The following is an 18,632-nucleotide window of genomic DNA, read 5'->3' on the forward strand; positions in this document are numbered from 1 at the left end:
TCGATTGAGGCTCGCAAAAACCACAACACCTGACGGCGGCTTCTCAGTCCGTGGATCGGCGCCGTTCAGCGGCTCGATGGTGGTGCGCTTGGCATCTCAGCGGCTCAGCGGTTTGGTGGCTCAGCGGCTCAGCGCCTCAGCGACGGTGGCGTCGACTGCGACGGCGACTGCGGCGTTTTGTGGGCGGTAAGCCAAACTTAAAAAAAAAATCAAGTCAAATTGAGTGGCGCAGTTTGGACTGGCGATTGAAGTGTACACATGTACATAGTCGTACTAACTTGCCGCACCTGAGCATCGCTTTCGGACACTGCCAGTGTTATGATCCAATTTTATGGAGCCTCGTAAAGCCGAAGCATTTGAGATATATTTGCGGTATATGTACATCGGACTTCACTTAAGCGCTGGTCACTTGGGTTAAAATAGCGCCGGTTACTTAGCTTACAGCTTGCCATTCATCCTATTAAATGGAGCATTTTGAAGGTTCCAAAGCATCTTTAATAAACAATTAACAAAACGTGCTGGTAATCAAAGATTACGCCAGTATCTTTTACAATTGCCTTATTCAGTTGAGTTTCAAAATTGAATATTCCCATACCCAATGTATACTAGTAGTTATCATTCCAACGAAGATGACGAATACTCAAAATATTAGCAAAGATTTCGAGATGAACTGTAAATATTACTCATACGCAGCGTGTACATATATCATATATTATGAGGCTCCATATAATTGAATACATAGCGATTGAATTTTCGGATTATCATTATGATTGTTAAGAAGTGCAAAATGATTAACCGAAAATGTATTGGATTACTTTGCATTATATGTATGTTCTTTTATCTTGTATAAAAAATTCCGTTGTTAATTAAGTGATGATAGCATATGATTATCATGCTGACCCCAAGTTGTGTCTGGTAAATAAAGTGATTACTAGATGAGATCTCTGAAACCGTGCTGGCTAATTAAAGACATTCGGCGAACCTGGACCCTGTCTTTATAGTTTGATCTGTCTGACAGGGCTGAACCCACACGGACCTCCGGCTCAGCTGACTCATCCTCGAGTGCAGTGCACATCCGCTCCATCCCTATACGAATCCCAATCGAAAACCCAGCCCAATTGGTATTCCTGCTCCGTTCGCCCGGAGACGTCGTTCGACGTAGTTCGCTCATAAATTTTGCATTTGCTGTGTGATTTTCCTTTTTAGACGCGACAAGATTTCACTGATTTCGCATATATCCCAGCATTTATAATATATTCGCCTGGGCCGAGTATTCTAAGTCGAGTTCAGTACTGTTCAGCTGTTCGGCTGGTAATCGCAGTGCCGCCATCAATCACGTAGTTCCCAGCATGTTTTGTCGCCGATCCCATCTGTATCTGTATCTTGACGCAGTATCTTCTCACACCAGAGCCAAGCTCAAAGAGTCTATAAACTCGAATATCTCTCGCACAAACGCTGTACGAAAACGAAACAAAAGGCCCATTAATGACAAATGCGAAATAACGAAATTAAAATAATAATATTCGCGATCAAGACACTGCATATTAATGGTGGCCCCATCAAAAGACACTCAAGTGCACACTTTTCAGGTATGATCCGATCTTGTTCAGCTCTGTTCAAACACTTGACAATGACATGATTCGCTTTTGATGTATAATTACTTCACTTTCGAGGTACAACGGCCTGCAGATTGTTTGATGCCTTTATTTATGCTGTGTAATTGCTTTGAAATGCCTCTTTACTTATGCAGATTTCGGGGCTCCATTATATAAAAAGTTACGATTTGTAGGCGGACAGTTTGCAATGAGCAAATAGGGCAACATTTACCCAGACAACTGAGTGTTACCTTTTTGAGTCAATACCTTGAAAATCTGATTTCTCGCCGATTTTCGCACCTGGTCTTAGTAATTAGCTTAAAAAGTTATTCTTCGTTTCTGACATAGTCAGTTATTAAAGGTTCAACTATCTACCTGTTTATTTTCAAGGGCATTGAAATACGTTCGAGCCAAATTAAAATACTTTTTAAGCTGATCATTCTACGATTATTGTTTTTATAAACTATTTAGTTATATGGTGGTTTTTTTTTATGTTCCACACAGACCGTTTATGGACCGTCAAATTAGCTTGCATTACCAGGCTCAATCGTATGGCCAAAATCATATGGACTAACCAAACAGTCGAGCTGAAAAGCGAAGTGCAATAAACGCAACCGAAATTTAAGAACCCAATAAAATGGAGCACTAAAAAAGCGAAAGTTGACCTTGGTGCTCTTGAGCGACAAGAATCCGGGCCGAAATCGCGGATCCATCCAAACGGTTGCACCCCCAAAAACTGGCCAGCTTCGTCATCGCGATAATAGCCAAGGCAAATTGCCAAGTCATTTGGGTTTTTTACCTCTCGATATTCTAACAAATCGACTAGCAAATAGCGCCGTTCAAAGACAAACAGAAAAAGAAAACAGCGGCCATAACAAATCAAACTCAAAGTCCAGAAGCTGCAAATCTAAAAAGGTAATTGCCAGGGCTAATTCGGCATTTGGAGTGTGTGGAAAATTCGTCGCGTCACCGCATAATTATTCGAGGAGTCTCGATGACGAGATGATGGCCAGTAGTGTCTGGTAATTTGCCGTTTCAGCCGTGATTTACTATTGACTCTGGTGTCGGGCTGCTTGATTTATTTTATGGCCAGACGGAACGCAGCGTACGCCTCCAATATGTTCTTAACACACAAAGAAACCTATGCTTTCAATACCCTTCACAACTTGAAGAAGCCAAGGAATGATATATACTATAAAGATCTTGGAATTGGTCGCTTACTCTCTAATTGCAAAGTCAAGCAAATGCCTGAATTTAGTGGTGAGCAATCTAATTTGGGAACACTTCTGGGAACACTTCTCGACGGAATTCCCGGAGTGAAAATATGGTTTGTGACAATGTGCAACTTCGCCATTCAATGCAAAAATAAAATGCCCCATCGAGGGTATAAAAGTATCAGTCACGGTAGAATGCAGAATTACCAACACATTGGCTGGAAGACACACATGGACATGGCTGAACGGAAGCCATTGAAATTCAGAGCGGGTTCAAAGACGCTCGGCCACGGCAACAAATCGTGCAAACAACAACTCGCCGAATTGCATGGAGCAACATCTTCATTCCCGGCGATTTTATTGGGGGGTAGGGGATCGTCGGTTGGTTGGATGGAGGATATAGGAATGGAGATGGAGATGGTGATGGGGGCGGCATAAAGACGCAGTCACCAAAGCGATTCAGAGAAATGCATTCTAGTGCCTTATTGATTGCGTTTCGCGTGCCACGCCAGAGTGCAAAAACTATGAAAATCTATTAATTCCACTCGGGGATAGGCAAATGCATCTCAAGTGGCTCGGACAGGGGAAACCGGTGATGGAGGAAATGGGGGATCTGGCGGATCCGGAGGAGCAGCGGCCAAGTGGCTGACGTCGACACGGACATGGCTTTTGGGCCGTTGACAGGTGTTGACTGCGCTGCGAGTCAGGCCATTAATGAAAACAGGTACGAGTCGTAAACAATGTACGAGTTTTCCGACTACCAGATACCCGGTGGTGGTCAGTCGTTTATTTCGTCGAAAATAGCATAGTTTCAAATGGAAATTAGATACAGTGCGCTCCTTGTCGCTTTACTTTAACTTTAATTGAAATGGAAATCAGAGGCTAACTGACGTCAATTCGTTTGCATAGCCGACAGCTATTAACTTTAAAATATTAGTCTATGTACTTCGCATTTTAATTAAATAATAATGTATTCTTCACATCTAATTATAAATCTAGAGGCTTTAATGTTTATTCCATTTCACAACAATAAAATATTTAACATTTATACCTCATATAGGGTATATACCCGTGATTTCTGAAAAGCAGTGAAAATGTTACGCGAATAATAGATATCCATCTATATTCGAATTTTTCGAAGCTTAGCGTGCACTTGACTTCCGACTTTGACTCCAAAGCTAGGTGCCTGGCAATTGTTTGTTTACCGAATCTAATAATGTTGACTTTCATCAATTAATAAATAAATAAGGTGGGAAAAACACGCGGGCAATTAGCCAGGGAGCCATATATCCATATATCTTAAGTGGCAAGTGCGGAATCGATTTTTGAATGTCAATGTCATAGTGCAATTAGAAGAGGAGGCTTCCAATGGCCAACATTTAGAGCCAAGCTAACTTACTGTAACCAAATTTAAAAGCCTATTAAATACGAATAATGCCAAAAAGGTCGGTTTTACAGGGTATCAGACATGTTGTACAATATATCTGTTAAAAACAAATTCACCGCGCAGTGAACCCAGAAATGTTTATAAATTTAATAGGGCGAGCAAAAATGGAAAAAGGCTATAACAATTGATTGATTACCCGCTAATCTATAGACGTCGGAATAACTATGTCATAATTATCTGCACGGACACGAGTAACTAATTTGTTGACAGAGCTACAAATGATATAATTTCATCGTATTCGTACCACTTCTTCCCAAGCAGCCAAGTAGTCATGAAAATAGTGCTGGTTATTTGGATGCTAGCTCACTCACTTCAGCCGCCTTATCAATGTGTAAATGTCGTTGATTTGCACGAGAAGTGCCTAAATTAAGTGTTATACTTTTCAGGATGCTGTCATTTTCAAAATGACCAATGCAGTATGTGAGACCTATAACAAATCCTGGGTGGAATTCGGGTTGTGCCGCCTGCGTGCTGTTAGCAGGAATAAGGTTTGCCTCAATGTCGATGCCAATTTGCTGCATCCGGTTCACGATGTCATAGTCAAGGCCAGATTGCTGAAGAGGGCCAATGGCTATAAGCCTTGGCTATATAGCGTCAGTTTCGACGGCTGTCAGTTTATAAGGCGGAGAAATAATGCCTTGATTCGGATCGTTTGGGAGCTCTTCAAAGAGTACTCGACGATCAATCACACCTGTCCCTATGTGGTAAGTCTGATGGACAAAATCCAGGTATAATTCATATATACATACAGTTTGTCAAGAAACTGTTTACACACTGTGAAATAAGTTGAATTTTTGACTTTAAAGCTTAAAATTAAGGGTTTTTTGCTTAATTAAACTCAATTTTTTTATAAAATATAATTAAACAATATTTATTTTACTTATAAATCAAAAAACAAATTAAAAATATTAAATATACAAGAAAATAAACAACAAATTCCAAGTTTACACACTTTTGAGACTGTCAAGAAACTCTTTACACATTTTGTTTTCCTACTTTGTTTTGTTCTTTTTCTTAGAACGAACTAGATTTTTCCGTTATTTTTGGCTTTGCATTGCTTTTTACAACGCTTTTATTGAAATTTGTTGACTTTGCCTGTGAAATTTTGCTGATCAAATTATTAAATTTAATAAAATGCCTGGAAAGAGATTAACTTTTGAAGTTACCCAATTAATAAACTATAACCACCATGTATATATTTATCATTAACTAGGGCCTGCAGCAAGTCAAGAACTTCTATCTCAGGTCCGAGAAGCTGCCCACGCCCATTCCCACTGGAGAATATCTGCTGATGATTGACTGGGTGTTCAACAAGAAACCGCAGGCTGCCACAAATGTTTACTTCACATTTGTGGAGGACCTAAAAGATAGTTAACGAATCAATCGTTCAGACCAAAATGTTTAAACTGAACTGTAATTACAAAATAAACAATATAAGTCTATATTGTTTTAGCCGATGAAAATTATATGGAATTTTGGCTTTGCCATCAACGAGAAATTGTTTCTATCCGTGATCTGTGGAATACAAATGCGACTATTAAGTCTTTGTTCCTGAGACCATCAAGAGCACTTCCAGCAGCCAGCGCAATATCGTAATCGTAATTTAAAACAAACAATACAAAAATAATTACCAATTAAGCCCATTTTAAATTCACATTCCGTATTGCAAAGCACAAAATAGCCTTGTGTCCAGTGGTATCCAGAAAACCGGCCCATTTAATAAGCTTTTAAAAACGTTGAGGGATGTGCAATAGTTAGTTTATTCGTCTCTTTGGGATTTTAGCACTGTTCGTTACACTCATCGCCCGCGTCTGCCTTTGTCCATACGGAGATTTTGTTGATATTTTTGCGAATCCTGACAAAAGCCCCACAAATCTGATCGCAGTGATCGCAGGCCTCGCCAATCATGCAAAGAAGCACGTCCAGCCAAGTTTTGTCCAGTTCGGCTGTGGACCTTTTATCCACTTTATATGTCCAACGACCTCCGCCCTTGTTCGGCGGATCCTCCCACATGGGGCGAATGCCCTTCTTGAAGAGCATGTAATCACAGCCGCGGTTGAGCTTGGATGGCGTATCGATGCGGAAATACAGGTTCCAGAAGTCCTCGACGGTATTGAAGCTGTCAATCTCCTTCAGCATGTCCTCCCATGATATTTCAGGGTCGTACTTTACGCCCCACAGGGTCCATGTGTTCTGCAGCCGGTGCTTGTTTGTGGCACCCAACGATGCCAGTTTGTTATTATCCAGAGAAGTCCCCATTTTAAATTCCGATGACTCTTTGGTTTGCCTTAAGTTTTCCATTTCGCAGATACTCTATGCTGAAGCCCCCTTTTAAAATGCATTCGTAGAATTCGTAGAATTGTTTTTAATGGACTTACAATATTTACCGACGAATGTGGTCAAGCTTAGAGCATTTGATCATTTAATTATTGACGTTAAAGCAATGCACTGTCAATTAGGAAACAATCGTGATTACTAATGGCTGCATTTATATGTAAAATACATTTGACAGGCAATCGAAACATATCGATATATCGCGTGATGCTATCGTGAGAGGTTGGCCCAGCGCTAGTATTGATTGTTAAACAAAAAGGAATTTTGCACTAACTTGTGGGCCGCAGTTACTGCAAATTCGCGCCAGGATGGACATGATAAACAAGTTCTACTCATCCGCCGTACAGACGGTGTCCACACTGTCCGGCGTTCTGCCCGGGAACAATGTGACGCGGGAGTACGAGGTGCTGGAACAGGTGTGCACTGCCGGAGTGGGTGAGTTTACCTGCATTGCTAGTTGAACATATTGTGGCTTGCTGATACCGAGTAATCCCACTGCCAGGTCTGATGTGGAAGGTGTACAATGGCCACAAGAAGAGCACCAAACAGGAAGTGTCCGTCTTCGTGTTCGAGAAAAAGTCGTTGGAGCGCTGGTCGAAGGATGACCGGGAGACCATGCTGGAAACACTGCGTCGCGGGGTTCAACAGCTAACAAAAATTCGACATCCTCACGTGCTAACCGTACAGCATCCACTGGAGGAGAGTCGGGACTCGCTTGCCTTCGCCACGGAGCCGGTTTTTGCCTCCCTAGCCAACGTGGTCGGCGACAACGTCCGCTCCGAAAAGAAGCTCTATGATGTAGAGATTCGACACGGTCTGCTGCAGCTCTTCGATGGCCTGCAGTTCCTTCACCAAGACGCCAAGATTGTGCACCGCAACATTAGCGCCGAGACAATCGTGATCAACAAGAACCGCAGCTGGAAGCTGTTCGGATTTGATTTCTGCATTGCCAACCAACCGGCCACCGATGGCACACCCCACTGGCCCTTTCGGGAGTACACCACATCCCTGCACGTCCTGGCACAGCCCAGCTTGGAGTACACAGCACCGGAGCTGGCCTTGAACAGTGTCAACACACCAGACAGTGATCTGTTCTCATTGGGTAGGTACCGAGTTATATCATAGGAATGAATATAATTTCGCATGAGTCATAGCCAGCCAAGTATTTGATCTTGTTGATAATTTACGTATAAAAGTAAATTTTTCTGCGATTATTGAAATAAGTCAACAGATAAGGTATTTTATAAATAGCTAAGCGTTTTAATACAAGGTATCTTTCATATTAAGTAACCAGATATAGAATCGTATTTATTGAGTCTTCCTTTGCTGCAGGCGTTCTAATTTTCACCATTTATGCCGGCAAGCCCCTGAAAATGTTTGGCAGTGATTACAGCAGCTTTCGTCGCTACGCAAATGATCTGAACCAGCGAAAGTATCCACCCATGAACGCAGTTCCCAGCGAGCTGACTGAAAGCCTTAAAGCGCTGCTGCATCCCAGTGCCAACCTGCGACCGAAGCTGCATGAGCTAAAGCAGATCGCCTACTTTCAAGATGTCGGGGTTAAGACACTTAGCTATTTGGACTCGCTATACCAGTGGGACAACCTGCAGAAGTCAAAGTTTTATAAGGGTCTACCGCAGATCATTCCGACGCTACCGCACCGGGTCAATTTGCATTCGATTCTTCCCTATCTCGTCAAAGAGTTCGTCAACTCGCCAATGATACCGTTTGTGCTGCCCAACGTTTTGCTTATTGCTGAGATGAGCAGCCAACGAGAGTACTGCGACCACATCCTTCCGCACTTGAAGCCGATCTTTAAACTTACGGACCCCATCCAGATTCTGCTGATCTTTATGCAGAAAATGGATCTGCTGCTCAAGCTAACGCCAGCGGAAGAGGTGAAGCAGAGTGTTCTGCCGCTACTTTATCGCTCTCTGGAATGCGACATGCCACAGATCCAGGACCTCTGTCTAGCGGTGCTTCCAACATTTTCCACTCTGATTGACTACAACGCCATGAAGAACTCCGTGCTGCCACGAATCAAGAAACTGTGTCTGCAGAGCAGCAATGTGTCGGTAAAGGTTAACTGCCTGATCTCCATCGGCAAGTTGTTGGAAAACTTGGACAAGTGGCTTGTGCTAGACGAGATTTTGCCATTCTTGCAGCAGATCCAAAGCCGCGAACCTGCTATCATTATGGGAATTATTGGTAAGCTTTGAAATTAACACCAATTGTCGTTTTATAACTATTCTCCTTATTTTAGGCATTTATAAAATCGCAATGACAAATACCAAACTGGGCATAACAAAGGACGTGATGGCACACAAATGCATCCCTTATCTGGTACCATTAAGTGTGGAGAACGGCCTTACCATTGCTCAATTCAACACGATTATAAGCCTCATCAAGGAGATGATGGGGCGGGTGGAACAGGAGCAGCGGGAAAAGCTGCAGCAGCTGTCCACCATACAGAGAGACAATAAGTAAGTGCGAATTTCTGTGTGCAGCAGATGCATTTTATTTTAATTATAACTTCGTTCAGACCCAAAGACGCTTCCGAAATATTGGCCAACGAGCTGGAGAACTCTACTCTCTCCCCCTACGGTTCCATCAATGGTAATAAGATCAACGATGACATGTTCTCCGGATTCACTGTTGGACAGCCGAAAGCAGCCATCGGCGCTGCAATAGCACCGGCTAAAGCTAGGGAGCAGCTCAAGTAGGATTCACTCAAGATGGAGACAAAGAAATGCTCCAAAAACTCAAAAAAAACGTCTGTAATTTCAGAATATCGCACAATACCATATCAGCTCCGCCAGCAGCCAGACCTGACATCCTCTCCTCGATGATGCAGAGCAACCTCACTGGTCTGGGTACAATTACAGTGGCAGCTGCTCCGCCACCTACAACTACACAAATGCCGTCAAACAATGGTTGGCACAGTGCGAATCCCCTTGTGATGAACCATCAGTTGGCCTCTCCTCAAGCCAGCAACAACAATTCCTTTTCGCTGGACGACCTGGATCCCTTCGCTGGTGGCAGACCCTCTGTTGGAGCCCCCAAAGCCAACAACACAAACGGTGCCAACATGTATACGGTGCAACAGCCTACGGTTAACTACATTTATCCTACTGGCTACAGTCTGAACAGCATCCAGCAGCATCAGCAGCAGCAACTGCTGGGTAAGCCCAGTCAAGCACCCACGCTCCAGCCGCAGACACAGCCGCTCCTGCCAACTGATAACCAGAACCTCAACGCACTTTCCCAGCAAGACATACTTAACTTTTTGAACTAGACACAGCCGTAGTTAATAACAATTGATAGATATCCATGTTCCATACATCCGATATACAAAGCAACTATATTTAGCTGTCGGCGTCGATTTATGTGGCACAAAATTCTAAGCGTCAGTAATCATTGGTATTACCATTTTTGCTGGCAATATCACTCGATTACCTTTTTCGATTAGAACTTGTGTTGATACATTGGACGCTGACACATATATTTATACATAAAATCTAATCTGTGCAAGTGTATGAGTGTGTCAGTCTTAATGTGTGCGTGTTTGTTAGTAATGTTTTAAATTATATTATGTAGACTTAAACGCAAGGCTTTTGAGCCCTTGCTCGTTGCCACATTCCGCAATCGATATCAAATGTGAAACGAAACGACCGCATGTAGTTAAATATAATAGTACATTAGCTAGACAAAATAGCCAACTAACTATGTTCTGACGTATTTTTTACAAAGCATATTTAATTCACTTTCACGCATGAGTTCTTATTGTAATTCTACGCAAATCCAATTACTAAGACACGAAATTGTACAGACATATATAGTTTTATTTATCTTTTATTTTAACGTCATGTATTTTTGTTTATTCAAAATAAAGGTTTGTTCCTTGAGTTTTAATTTTATTAATAAAATACAAAATATTAATGTGATTTGATAGTTTCATGGTGCAATAAACTAATTAAAAACAATGCTTGACAGGTTCTTTAAATAAGGTGGCATTCAAATAATAATAAATTATAATGGTAAATATCACATTGAATCCATAGTACTGACTTTACTAATCCCTTTAATTTCCTTTTACGGACTTCAATCCCTCTTCGGGCAATTTTACTTTGGCAACATAGTGATTGAAAGGCGATCCCAGATATAAGTGACCCTTAACTTCCAGCACGTGGGATATGCCCGAAGCTGATCTGTCAAACCCATGCAGGGATCTCACAATGTTTCCATTCCAATCCACACGCACCACAGTGCTACGCTTGGGAGCGTTCCTGATGACCAAATCGTTAAAGGAGTGAAAAAGACGAGCCGCAATGTCATTTGGATATATATGGTTCAGAACTCGAAGGGGAAGTCGCATTAGAGCCACCAAACGAGCCAAAAAAGATCTAAGCCTCGGATAGGGCGCCAACACGGCGAACAAATTGGGATTCTGACTATCTGAAGCCACAGACAGGGGCACCCAGATTCCCTCTTCATCCGCAGTGAGGTTATCCGGGCAGCCGGGCAAACCCTCCACAAACACTTCGCTTTCACCGGCTCTTGATCCTTTGAGATAATATCTCCTCAGCCGCATGGCCGTTGTTTCGGCAAGGATAATGAAATCCTCACTGGGACTTAAGGCCAAGCCGTTGGCAAAGGACAACTCATCGAGCAGTACCTCGTTTGTCTTCTTTACGCGATCGTACCTGAAAAGTCTGAGGAAAGCCAATAAACCCTTCTTATATGGTAGATCTCTCCTTAGTTCGAACTCACCGACCCGACGGGTTGGCGAACGCAGCAAAGACAAAGTCCTCTGAAAAGGAATCCGTCCAGAATATGTCACCCTGGCGGCTAATTACCAGCGAATTGAACAGCTTAGCCCGACGGTTTGCACCCTTGCCAGGAAGGATCTGCTCCGCCGGCACCAGCACAGTCTTCTTCTTCGTTTCCAAGTCGACTTGCCATATGCCGTAGTATGCATCGGATACAATAAGATTGTTTCCCTGGGTGTCCAGGGCTAAACCCACTGGATAGCCGCACAACTCATCGTCAAATATATAATCTACGGTGAATATCAAGGGCATTATGGATACAAGTTGCCCCTACTCCTTTGTTACCACAAGGTTGCCCTATTTTTGTGATAGGTTGAACCGACTCCTCATTGTTTAGTCGAATAACCTCGCCGCTGTGAATTCCTGTGTAAATCTTGTCCTCGAGTACTATGAGGCACTCGGGTCCAAATATTTGATCTTTCCACAACTTCCGGGCGCCATTTAAGTGATTGTTCAGCTCCAGCGTTCCATTCAGATCTCTAGCTGGCTTTATACTGGGAAACGCACGTATATAGATTATATGGCTTGATAGCAACTGAAGAAAAACAACTTACAAATACTGTTCGAAGGGGAAAGTGGTGCTAGGATATAAGACAGGTAGCAGAAACAAGGACCCCAGGAATAGGACCAAAAACAGGCTGGTTTTAAGCAATGCAGCAAGAAAACCCATTATTATTGACTGCGGTAACAAAGTTCAATTGTCAAGGTATTGTCATAATGATTAGTTTGATTTCGAATTGGTCGATATATATGTACCCTGCTGATTGGAGCTTTTAAAGTTAATCAACAAACCATTAGATTAAATTCAATACATTTTTATTGGCAGAGGCAGAGCGTGCTTAACATGTCGATATCCGCTTAATCTGAGGCTTCTGCATTGTACTTCAATTACAGCTTTGACTCCTCCATTCCCGTCTAGCTTCTTAGCCTAGTGAGTGAGATATCACGATCGATTCGGAACGCATTGTCTAAGGCGGTAACTAATCGGTTGCGAAGCGAAGTGCAGCCAAGTATAAAACACTTCGAGATACCGACTACGAAAACGATTGGCCTACAAGCTAAATACAATAACAAATACTGGCACTCAGGTATCAACCAGGATGTGCGTGAACAAACTGTGCATTCGCCGCTCCATTTCCGTGTACACCAGTGAGTTGAGTCCATCCGCGTGCTGGCGCAGAGTCGCCGATCTCAGCAGTGCCACGCGATTGGCATTCGGCTGCTCCTGTTTGTGCTTCAGCATGGTGTACTTACTGAACTCCATTGCGAATCGGCAAATGTCGATATTCAGGGCCTGCAGGCGCTCGTAGAGGTCATCGTCCTCTCCGCCCCAGCCGTAATACAGATTGGACATGCCGTTGATCTGCTGGTACTGGGCGGTGTTGATGGCCACCACGCCGCCGAAAAGACCGCGGTAAGGCAGTCGGAATCGCCAGTGATCCAGGGCAGAGCTCATGTGCCGTGGACGTTCGGAGCAGGCATATATTTGACCCGAATTCAGTGGCAGGAGGTCCACGTCATGAAGGATGAGGCAGGGAAATCCATACTCCGCAGCCACCTGGGCGCCAATGTTGAAGAGCATCGCCCTGTTAAACGGCTTATGATCGAACTGTTCGACCAGGAAAATCCGATAGTGGATCAGCTGCTGCGGCAGGTAATTGTGCATGTACGTGAGGAAGGCGTGCAGCTGCTCCTCCCGCTGCCTGTACGGCACAATGATGGCGGTGCTGTAGCGAGCCTGACATCCTTCCGGACGGAACTCGCCGCCAGGACGGATCTCCGCGCCCCTCTGCACCGCGTCATGGTAATGGGCCAGGTGGTAGACGAACCGGTTTTCGGCAATGATCTCCGAGTAGGTGCATTCGAAAACTTCCTGCTGGGAGACATTTCTGGTCACCTGCGGCACCAGAGCCCCCTCGATCTTTGATTCCTCGATGTAGTCGTAGTGCGATGCGAACCGGAAGGGCAGACACAGGTACACGATGAGAGTGATCAGTCCGATGGCGATGAGAAGATCATATTTATGGAAGCTGCGGACCCAGAGCCGCACGAACATTGTTGGCAGGAAAAGTTGACTCAGTGCGATCTTTGGAAACTCCGCATCCTAATTTCGGACGCAATCTTCGCGGCCGGTTGGCGAATAACAGCTGACGACCAGGGACGCAACGCATAAACCAACAGACAGTGAAACTTCACCAGCTCGAATTGTTTTTTTTTTGGTTTATTTTCTCACATAATATTCATTAATTTTTTAAATGGTTTTTACGAACAACTAAAGTCTACTAACCAAAAAGAAAATGTTTATGAAATCAATTTTTAGGATGCCTTTAATACAAAATAGCATAAGAAGTTGTTTTTATAAAAAGTATGCAACCGATTGGGCATCCATGGTTCTTTAAAACGGCATGACTCTACCCCACCCTTATTAATTAAACAATAATTTGATAAAAAGTTGTGTTTACTTATACTAGATTGTTGAGACTTCTATTGATAAGGATGCATAGTTATAAATGTTGACTCATTAAAGAGAAGGTAATTGAACTGAAGAAGGTTGTAGCCATATGTATGTATGGTTAATACATGAGAGACATAATCAAAGTTTTTAATTTATAACATTTAAAATGTCAATCTTTGTTTATTATCGGGTTGTACTGTTCGCTCAACAAGTACGTACTGTATAAACAAAGCAACAGCACTCTGGCAACGCCGTGACAGTTTCCCATCCCTGAACCGGCGAAGAACTCTTGGTTTCCTTTTACAATTTCTTAAACAAATGCACCGGTGGTTTAATTGGCAAAAATGACCTCCATTATCAAGCTGCACACTATATCTGGGGCGATGGACGAGTCCCCGCCATGCTATATCCTACAGATAGACGATGTGCGGATATTACTTGACTGCGGATGGGACGAAAAGTTCGATGCCAACTTTATCAAGGAACTGAAGAGGTGACAATTGTATACATATTTCAGGAAAACAATAACCTAAATATTTTGTGTATTCCCAGGCAGGTGCACACCCTGGACGCCGTGCTGCTATCCCATCCGGATGCATATCATCTTGGAGCCCTGCCATACTTGGTGGGCAAGCTGGGGCTCAATTGCCCCATCTACGCCACCATTCCCGTGTTCAAAATGGGTCAAATGTTTATGTATGACCTTTACATGTCGCACTTCAATATGGGAGACTTCGATCTATTTTCGCTGGACGACGTGGACACGGCTTTCGAAAAGATAACCCAGTTGAAATACAACCAAACAGTTTCACTGAAGGACAAAGGATATGGAATATCCATTACGCCTTTGAACGCTGGACACATGATCGGCGGCACCATCTGGAAGATCGTCAAGGTGGGCGAGGAGGATATTGTGTACGCCACCGACTTCAACCATAAGAAGGAGCGCCACTTAAGTGGCTGCGAGCTGGACAGGCTGCAAAGACCTTCGCTGCTCATTACCGACGCCTACAACGCACAGTACCAGCAGGCCAGAAGGAGGGCCCGCGATGAAAAGCTAATGACCAACATCCTGCAAACGGTGCGTAACAACGGCAATGTCCTGATAGCCGTGGATACGGCAGGACGAGTCCTGGAGTTGGCCCACATGCTGGACCAGCTGTGGAAGAACAAGGAATCTGGGCTAATGGCCTACTCCCTGGCCCTTCTTAACAATGTGAGCTACAACGTGATTGAGTTCGCCAAGTCGCAGATAGAATGGATGAGTGACAAGCTCACGAAGGCTTTCGAAGGTGCCCGCAACAATCCCTTTCAGTTCAAGCACATCCAGCTGTGCCATTCACTGGCGGACGTCTATAAATTGCCCGCTGGTCCAAAAGTGGTGTTGGCCAGTACCCCAGATCTGGAGAGCGGATTCACGAGGGATCTCTTCGTGCAATGGGCCAGCAATGCCAACAATAGCATAATCCTTACTACTCGTACGTCTCCCGGCACTTTAGCCATGGAACTGGTGGAGAACTGCGCACCGGGCAAGCAAATCGAATTGGACGTCAGGCGAAGAGTTGACTTAGAAGGAGCTGAGTTGGAGGAGTACCTACGCACACAGGGCGAGAAACTTAATCCCCTTATCGTAAAGCCCGATGTGGAGGAAGAGAGCAGTTCCGAGTCCGAGGACGACATCGAGATGAGCGTCATCACGGGCAAGCATGATATTGTGGTCAGACCGGAGGGTCGCCATCACTCCGGTTTTTTCAAGTCCAACAAACGACACCACGTGATGTTCCCCTATCACGAGGAAAAGGTGAAGTGCGATGAGTATGGGGAGATCATCAATCTAGACGACTACCGGATTGCGGATGCGACAGGCTATGAGTTTGTACCTATGGAGGAGCAAAACAAGGAGAATGTTAAAAAGGAAGAACCGGGCATAGGAGCAGAACAACAGGCTAACGGAGGAATCGTCGACAATGATGTTCAGTTGCTGGAGAAGCCCACCAAGCTGATAAGCCAACGCAAAACAATCGAGGTGAATGCCCAAGTCCAGAGGATCGATTTCGAAGGTCGCTCTGATGGCGAGTCCATGCTAAAGATCCTCTCCCAGTTGAGGCCACGAAGGGTTATCGTCATACACGGCACTGCCGAAGGCACACAAGTGGTGGCCAGGCACTGCGAACAGAATGTCGGTGCGCGCGTTTTTACTCCGCAGAAGGGGGAAATCATTGATGTCACCAGTGAGATTCACATCTATCAGGTACGCCTGACGGAAGGACTTGTCTCCCAGCTGCAGTTCCAAAAGGGCAAGGACGCGGAGGTGGCGTGGGTGGATGGTCGCCTGGGCATGCGGGTGAAGGCCATCGAAGCACCCATGGACGTAACTGTGGAGCAGGACGCTTCCGTGCAAGAAGGCAAGACATTGACTCTTGAAACACTGGCGGACGATGAGATTCCTATCCACAACTCAGTGCTCATTAACGAGCTGAAACTGTCCGACTTTAAGCAGACTCTCATGCGTAATAACATCAACTCGGAGTTCTCCGGCGGCGTGCTCTGGTGCAGCAACGGAACTCTGGCCTTGAGGCGAGTGGATGCCGGCAAGGTAGCCATGGAGGGATGCTTATCCGAGGAGTACTACAAGATCAGGGAGTTGCTGTACGAGCAGTATGCGATCGTTTAATATTCAAAATGACGTTTGTGTAAGCCCCTAATGTTTTACTTGTTAAGATTAGAAAGTTTTTATATAAGAGAATCAGTTGTACTTTATTGCCTACATAAATTGCAGCATGGGATCTTCTGCCCTTGGCCGCTTCTTCTTCCACTCCTCGATCTCGTCCTCTGTGGGCGCCTTCACATCATACATGCTGTTATAGGCTCGTTTGCGATCGTCCAGTTCCTCGGGAATATCTTTTTCCTTTGTCTTATCTTTGTCCTTGGTCTCCTTGTTCTTGCCTTTTTGTTTTCGCTGCTCCTTAGCCTTCTTTTTCTTCTCGCGCTTCTTCGACTTCTTCTTGGTCTTCTTCTTCTCAGGTTTTACCTCCTCCTCTTCGGATGAGGAGGGTTCCGAACTCGATGCTGAGTCCACTTCGGAAGTGGGCCTTTCAGGTGGCACTTCTGGTACCTTGAATTGGCTTTGAGCTGCAGGTTCTGTAGTAGCCGCTGCAGTGGAGCTCGTAGAATGATGTTCCGAGTAGCCCTCTGGCTCCTGCATGCCCACGCAGTAGGAGTTCTTGATGAAGGACTTGCAGCACTTGTAACCCCAGCGTCCGGCGTTCCAGAAACTGCCCCAAACTGTTGTGTGATTGTTGATATACACATCCTCCTCGTAGATACTGCGCGCTTTCGGTTTCTCCACGCCCTTGATAACCTTGCCGCTGCGAGAGTACTCGATGTACTCCTCGGTCTGCGCCAGCAATAGCGACTTTGGTGGAACCTGTAGATGCTCTTCGCCACCATATTTCTCCACAATGTGTGTTTTGGTCTGGAAAAATAAAGGAAATGGATATAGTAATGTTTCCAAGAAATTTCCATTTTCAATTACTTACACTTGACTTGAACTGTTCCTTCTTCTGCTCGTACTCCTTCTGAAGCAGCTCCAACTTAGTGGGCTCCGCTAGCAGATGCACATCAACCCCCTTGCCATGAGCTTCCCAGGCAAACAACTGGGCGGTGGCTTGGGCTGTAGTGTCTCCAGAAAAGCGTACAAAGTTCTCGCCAGCAAACTCAGCTCTGCAAGAATGAGTAGTTAAGAAATTTCTTTATATGTGCAACTTTTTGTTACTCACTCCTCTTCGGGGACAGCAGGATTGGGATTGTCACGCATGGAGCGCGTCTTGGGATCATAGTAGGCCGAGTTGGGATCCAAGTTCCTCAGGTACTTCGCCGTATCCTCGCGGATACGCAAGTTGCGCACTGTAATTCGCTGTTTGGAGTCCACTTTTGTGCCGGGCATGTCCACTTCGTCCACATATTTGTCCTCGTTGCCTTCCTCATCGGATATTTCAGCATCGGGATCTAAGGGGTACATGCGAATGATATTAATTCAACTATAAGCACTCTGAATTCACTTTTACCTACCATTTTTCAGCTTCTCTGCTTTAAGTTGTCGCTTGGCCTCTTCCACCTTTTCGTACTCCTCAATGATCTCTCTGTGATTGGCCGGATCGTAACTACTCCAGCGATCTCGTTTCTCGTCATAGTTCACCGCCGCTTCATTGACCAAATGCTCGTCGTGCACGACGATGGATTCAGCGTACTTGGCTTGGACTTTCCGCGGCCGCTCCAGGCAGTCCTTTCGTTTGTGTGTGACGGCGCCACAGTTCTCGCAGGCTCCCTTGCGGAACTTGGTAATGATGCGTGCGGTGTTAAGTCCTTTGGGCGCCCTCTTGTCCAGCTGTCCTTGCTCGTCCTCGTGCTGCGGTCGCTGATGCTTGAGAGTGGGCCCAGCCGATCCGTAATACCATGGTGCATTCGATATGTACTGCGGAATGTGGGGATTTATGTCGCGACCCTCCTCGTCGACGGCGGCCGGAGCTGTTCCCGCTTTTCGAGCCTCCTCCAGCTCCTTGGCCTTGCGCCAGTCCTCACGGGACTTCTTCTTGGGTTCCTCCTCGGCATCCTGGTCGTGCTTGCTCAGAATGATCTGCGAGACCGGCGTGCGCATGGGCCCCGAGCTCATATTGCCTGATTTTATTTACTAGATAATATTAGTTGTAATATTTATTTCTCTTTTATGTTATCGGTTATCGAAAAGTGTTGGCAAGC

The 18,632-nt window shown here is 44.8% G+C and overlaps 7 protein-coding genes, 2 long non-coding RNA genes and 1 other non-coding gene across 12 annotated transcripts, besides 1 other annotated feature; 5 read left to right on the forward strand and 5 right to left on the reverse strand.

The window, feature by feature from the left end:
• Nucleotides 1-839: 839 nt before the first annotated feature.
• Nucleotides 840-1,736, reverse strand: lncRNA:CR44264 (long non-coding RNA:CR44264). Its single transcript, NR_125286.1, has one exon. It is a non-coding gene; the product is annotated as a long non-coding RNA:CR44264 (long non-coding RNA).
• Nucleotides 1,737-2,033: 297 nt separating this feature from the next.
• Nucleotides 2,034-3,773, forward strand: lncRNA:CR45567 (long non-coding RNA:CR45567). The gene has a single exon (NR_125287.1). It is a non-coding gene; the product is annotated as a long non-coding RNA:CR45567 (long non-coding RNA).
• A 753-nt stretch (nt 3,774-4,526) lies between these two features.
• CG14518 (uncharacterized protein) lies at nt 4,527-5,715 on the forward strand. The gene is made up of 3 exons (NM_143396.3): nt 4,527-4,587; nt 4,643-4,960; nt 5,470-5,715. Exons 1-3 carry the CDS (start codon nt 4,528-4,530, stop codon nt 5,629-5,631), a joined length of 540 nt encoding a protein of 179 aa, NP_651653.2. The 5' UTR covers nt 4,527; the 3' UTR covers nt 5,632-5,715.
• Nucleotides 5,005-5,446: a mobile genetic element.
• Nucleotides 5,716-5,994: 279 nt separating the features above from the next.
• eIF4E6 (eukaryotic translation initiation factor 4E6) lies at nt 5,995-6,730 on the reverse strand. 3 transcript variants are annotated; one of them, NM_143397.2, is made up of 2 exons: nt 6,644-6,730; nt 5,995-6,584 (listed from the first exon to the last, which is right to left on the reverse strand). In NM_143397.2, exon 2 carries the CDS (start codon nt 6,555-6,557, stop codon nt 6,036-6,038), a length of 522 nt encoding a protein of 173 aa, NP_651654.1. In that variant the 5' UTR covers nt 6,558-6,584; nt 6,644-6,730; the 3' UTR covers nt 5,995-6,035. The 3 variants fall into 3 exon arrangements, with proteins under 3 accessions (NP_651654.1, NP_001189307.1, NP_001189306.1); NM_001202378.1 differs by having other exon boundaries at nt 5,995-6,574; nt 6,635-6,730; NM_001202377.1 differs by having other exon boundaries at nt 6,635-6,730.
• Nucleotides 6,731-6,791: 61 nt separating this feature from the next.
• On the forward strand, nt 6,792-10,494 carry CG1951 (uncharacterized protein). The gene is made up of 6 exons (NM_143398.4): nt 6,792-7,025; nt 7,093-7,692; nt 7,923-8,798; nt 8,854-9,073; nt 9,133-9,309; nt 9,378-10,494. Exons 1-6 carry the CDS (start codon nt 6,899-6,901, stop codon nt 9,883-9,885), a joined length of 2,508 nt encoding a protein of 835 aa, NP_651655.1. The 5' UTR covers nt 6,792-6,898; the 3' UTR covers nt 9,886-10,494.
• A 12-nt stretch (nt 10,495-10,506) lies between these two features.
• Ssl2 (Strictosidine synthase-like 2) lies at nt 10,507-12,198 on the reverse strand. Its single transcript, NM_143399.3, has 4 exons — nt 11,974-12,198; nt 11,705-11,913; nt 11,361-11,649; nt 10,507-11,302 (listed from the first exon to the last, which is right to left on the reverse strand). The coding sequence occupies exons 1-4, from the start codon at nt 12,087-12,089 to the stop codon at nt 10,672-10,674; spliced, it is 1,245 nt and encodes a 414-aa protein (NP_651656.2). The 5' UTR covers nt 12,090-12,198; the 3' UTR covers nt 10,507-10,671.
• On the forward strand, nt 10,584-13,654 carry asRNA:CR45044 (antisense RNA:CR45044). Its single transcript, NR_125288.1, has 2 exons — nt 10,584-10,627; nt 10,730-13,654.
• beta4GalNAcTB (beta1,4-N-acetylgalactosaminyltransferase B) lies at nt 12,216-13,564 on the reverse strand. Its single transcript, NM_143400.3, has one exon. The coding sequence runs from the start codon at nt 13,473-13,475 to the stop codon at nt 12,504-12,506; it is 972 nt and encodes a 323-aa protein (NP_651657.1). The 5' UTR covers nt 13,476-13,564; the 3' UTR covers nt 12,216-12,503.
• A 474-nt stretch (nt 13,655-14,128) lies between the features above and the next one.
• Cpsf100 (Cleavage and polyadenylation specificity factor 100) lies at nt 14,129-16,618 on the forward strand. Its single transcript, NM_143401.3, has 2 exons — nt 14,129-14,367; nt 14,427-16,618. The coding sequence occupies exons 1-2, from the start codon at nt 14,219-14,221 to the stop codon at nt 16,546-16,548; spliced, it is 2,271 nt and encodes a 756-aa protein (NP_651658.1). The 5' UTR covers nt 14,129-14,218; the 3' UTR covers nt 16,549-16,618.
• On the reverse strand, nt 16,614-18,627 carry Slu7. The gene is made up of 4 exons (NM_143402.4): nt 17,946-18,627; nt 17,654-17,882; nt 17,414-17,597; nt 16,614-17,349 (listed from the first exon to the last, which is right to left on the reverse strand). Exons 1-4 carry the CDS (start codon nt 18,544-18,546, stop codon nt 16,639-16,641), a joined length of 1,725 nt encoding a protein of 574 aa, NP_651659.2. The 5' UTR covers nt 18,547-18,627; the 3' UTR covers nt 16,614-16,638.
• Nucleotides 18,628-18,632: the final 5 nt, after the last annotated feature.

The sequence above is a fragment of the Drosophila melanogaster genome, chromosome 3R (assembly GCF_000001215.4).
Source record: "Drosophila melanogaster chromosome 3R".
NCBI lineage: Eukaryota > Metazoa > Arthropoda > Insecta > Diptera > Drosophilidae > Drosophila > Drosophila melanogaster.

What these genes read in the sequence shown, in the direction of transcription:
- CG14518 (NM_143396.3), top strand. Translation starts at nt 4,528, where the DNA reads ATGAAAATAGTGCTGGTTATTTGGATGCTAGCTCACTCACTTCAGCCG. An exon ending in TTCAGCCGCCTTATCAATGT is followed by an intron (nt 4,588 to 4,642) that starts GTAAATGTCGTT and finishes TATACTTTTCAG; the next exon opens with GATGCTGTCATTTTCAAAAT. An exon ending in ATCACACCTGTCCCTATGTG is followed by an intron (nt 4,961 to 5,469) that starts GTAAGTCTGATG and finishes ATCATTAACTAG; the next exon opens with GGCCTGCAGCAAGTCAAGAA.
- Cpsf100 (NM_143401.3), top strand. Translation starts at nt 14,219, where the DNA reads ATGACCTCCATTATCAAGCTGCACACTATATCTGGGGCGATGGACGAG. An exon ending in TTTATCAAGGAACTGAAGAG is followed by an intron (nt 14,368 to 14,426) that starts GTGACAATTGTA and finishes GTGTATTCCCAG; the next exon opens with GCAGGTGCACACCCTGGACG.
- CG1951 (NM_143398.4), top strand. Translation starts at nt 6,899, where the DNA reads ATGGACATGATAAACAAGTTCTACTCATCCGCCGTACAGACGGTGTCC. An exon ending in CAGTGATCTGTTCTCATTGG is followed by an intron (nt 7,693 to 7,922) that starts GTAGGTACCGAG and finishes CCTTTGCTGCAG; the next exon opens with GCGTTCTAATTTTCACCATT. An exon ending in AAAGCTAGGGAGCAGCTCAA is followed by an intron (nt 9,310 to 9,377) that starts GTAGGATTCACT and finishes CTGTAATTTCAG; the next exon opens with AATATCGCACAATACCATAT.
- Slu7 (NM_143402.4), bottom strand. Translation starts at nt 18,546, where the DNA reads ATGAGCTCGGGGCCCATGCGCACGCCGGTCTCGCAGATCATTCTGAGC. An exon ending in CCTGCTGTCCCCGAAGAGGA is followed by an intron (nt 17,598 to 17,653) that starts GTGAGTAACAAA and finishes TCATTCTTGCAG; the next exon opens with AGCTGAGTTTGCTGGCGAGA. An exon ending in AGGAACAGTTCAAGTCAAGT is followed by an intron (nt 17,350 to 17,413) that starts GTAAGTAATTGA and finishes TTATTTTTCCAG; the next exon opens with ACCAAAACACACATTGTGGA.
- beta4GalNAcTB (NM_143400.3), bottom strand. Translation starts at nt 13,475, where the DNA reads ATGTTCGTGCGGCTCTGGGTCCGCAGCTTCCATAAATATGATCTTCTC.
- Ssl2 (NM_143399.3), bottom strand. Translation starts at nt 12,089, where the DNA reads ATGGGTTTTCTTGCTGCATTGCTTAAAACCAGCCTGTTTTTGGTCCTA. An exon ending in TTCCCCTTCGAACAGTATTT is followed by an intron (nt 11,914 to 11,973) that starts GTAAGTTGTTTT and finishes TGCGTTTCCCAG; the next exon opens with TATAAAGCCAGCTAGAGATC. An exon ending in TTCGCCAACCCGTCGGGTCG is followed by an intron (nt 11,303 to 11,360) that starts GTGAGTTCGAAC and finishes GGCTTTCCTCAG; the next exon opens with ACTTTTCAGGTACGATCGCG.
- eIF4E6 (NM_143397.2), bottom strand. Translation starts at nt 6,557, where the DNA reads ATGGAAAACTTAAGGCAAACCAAAGAGTCATCGGAATTTAAAATGGGG.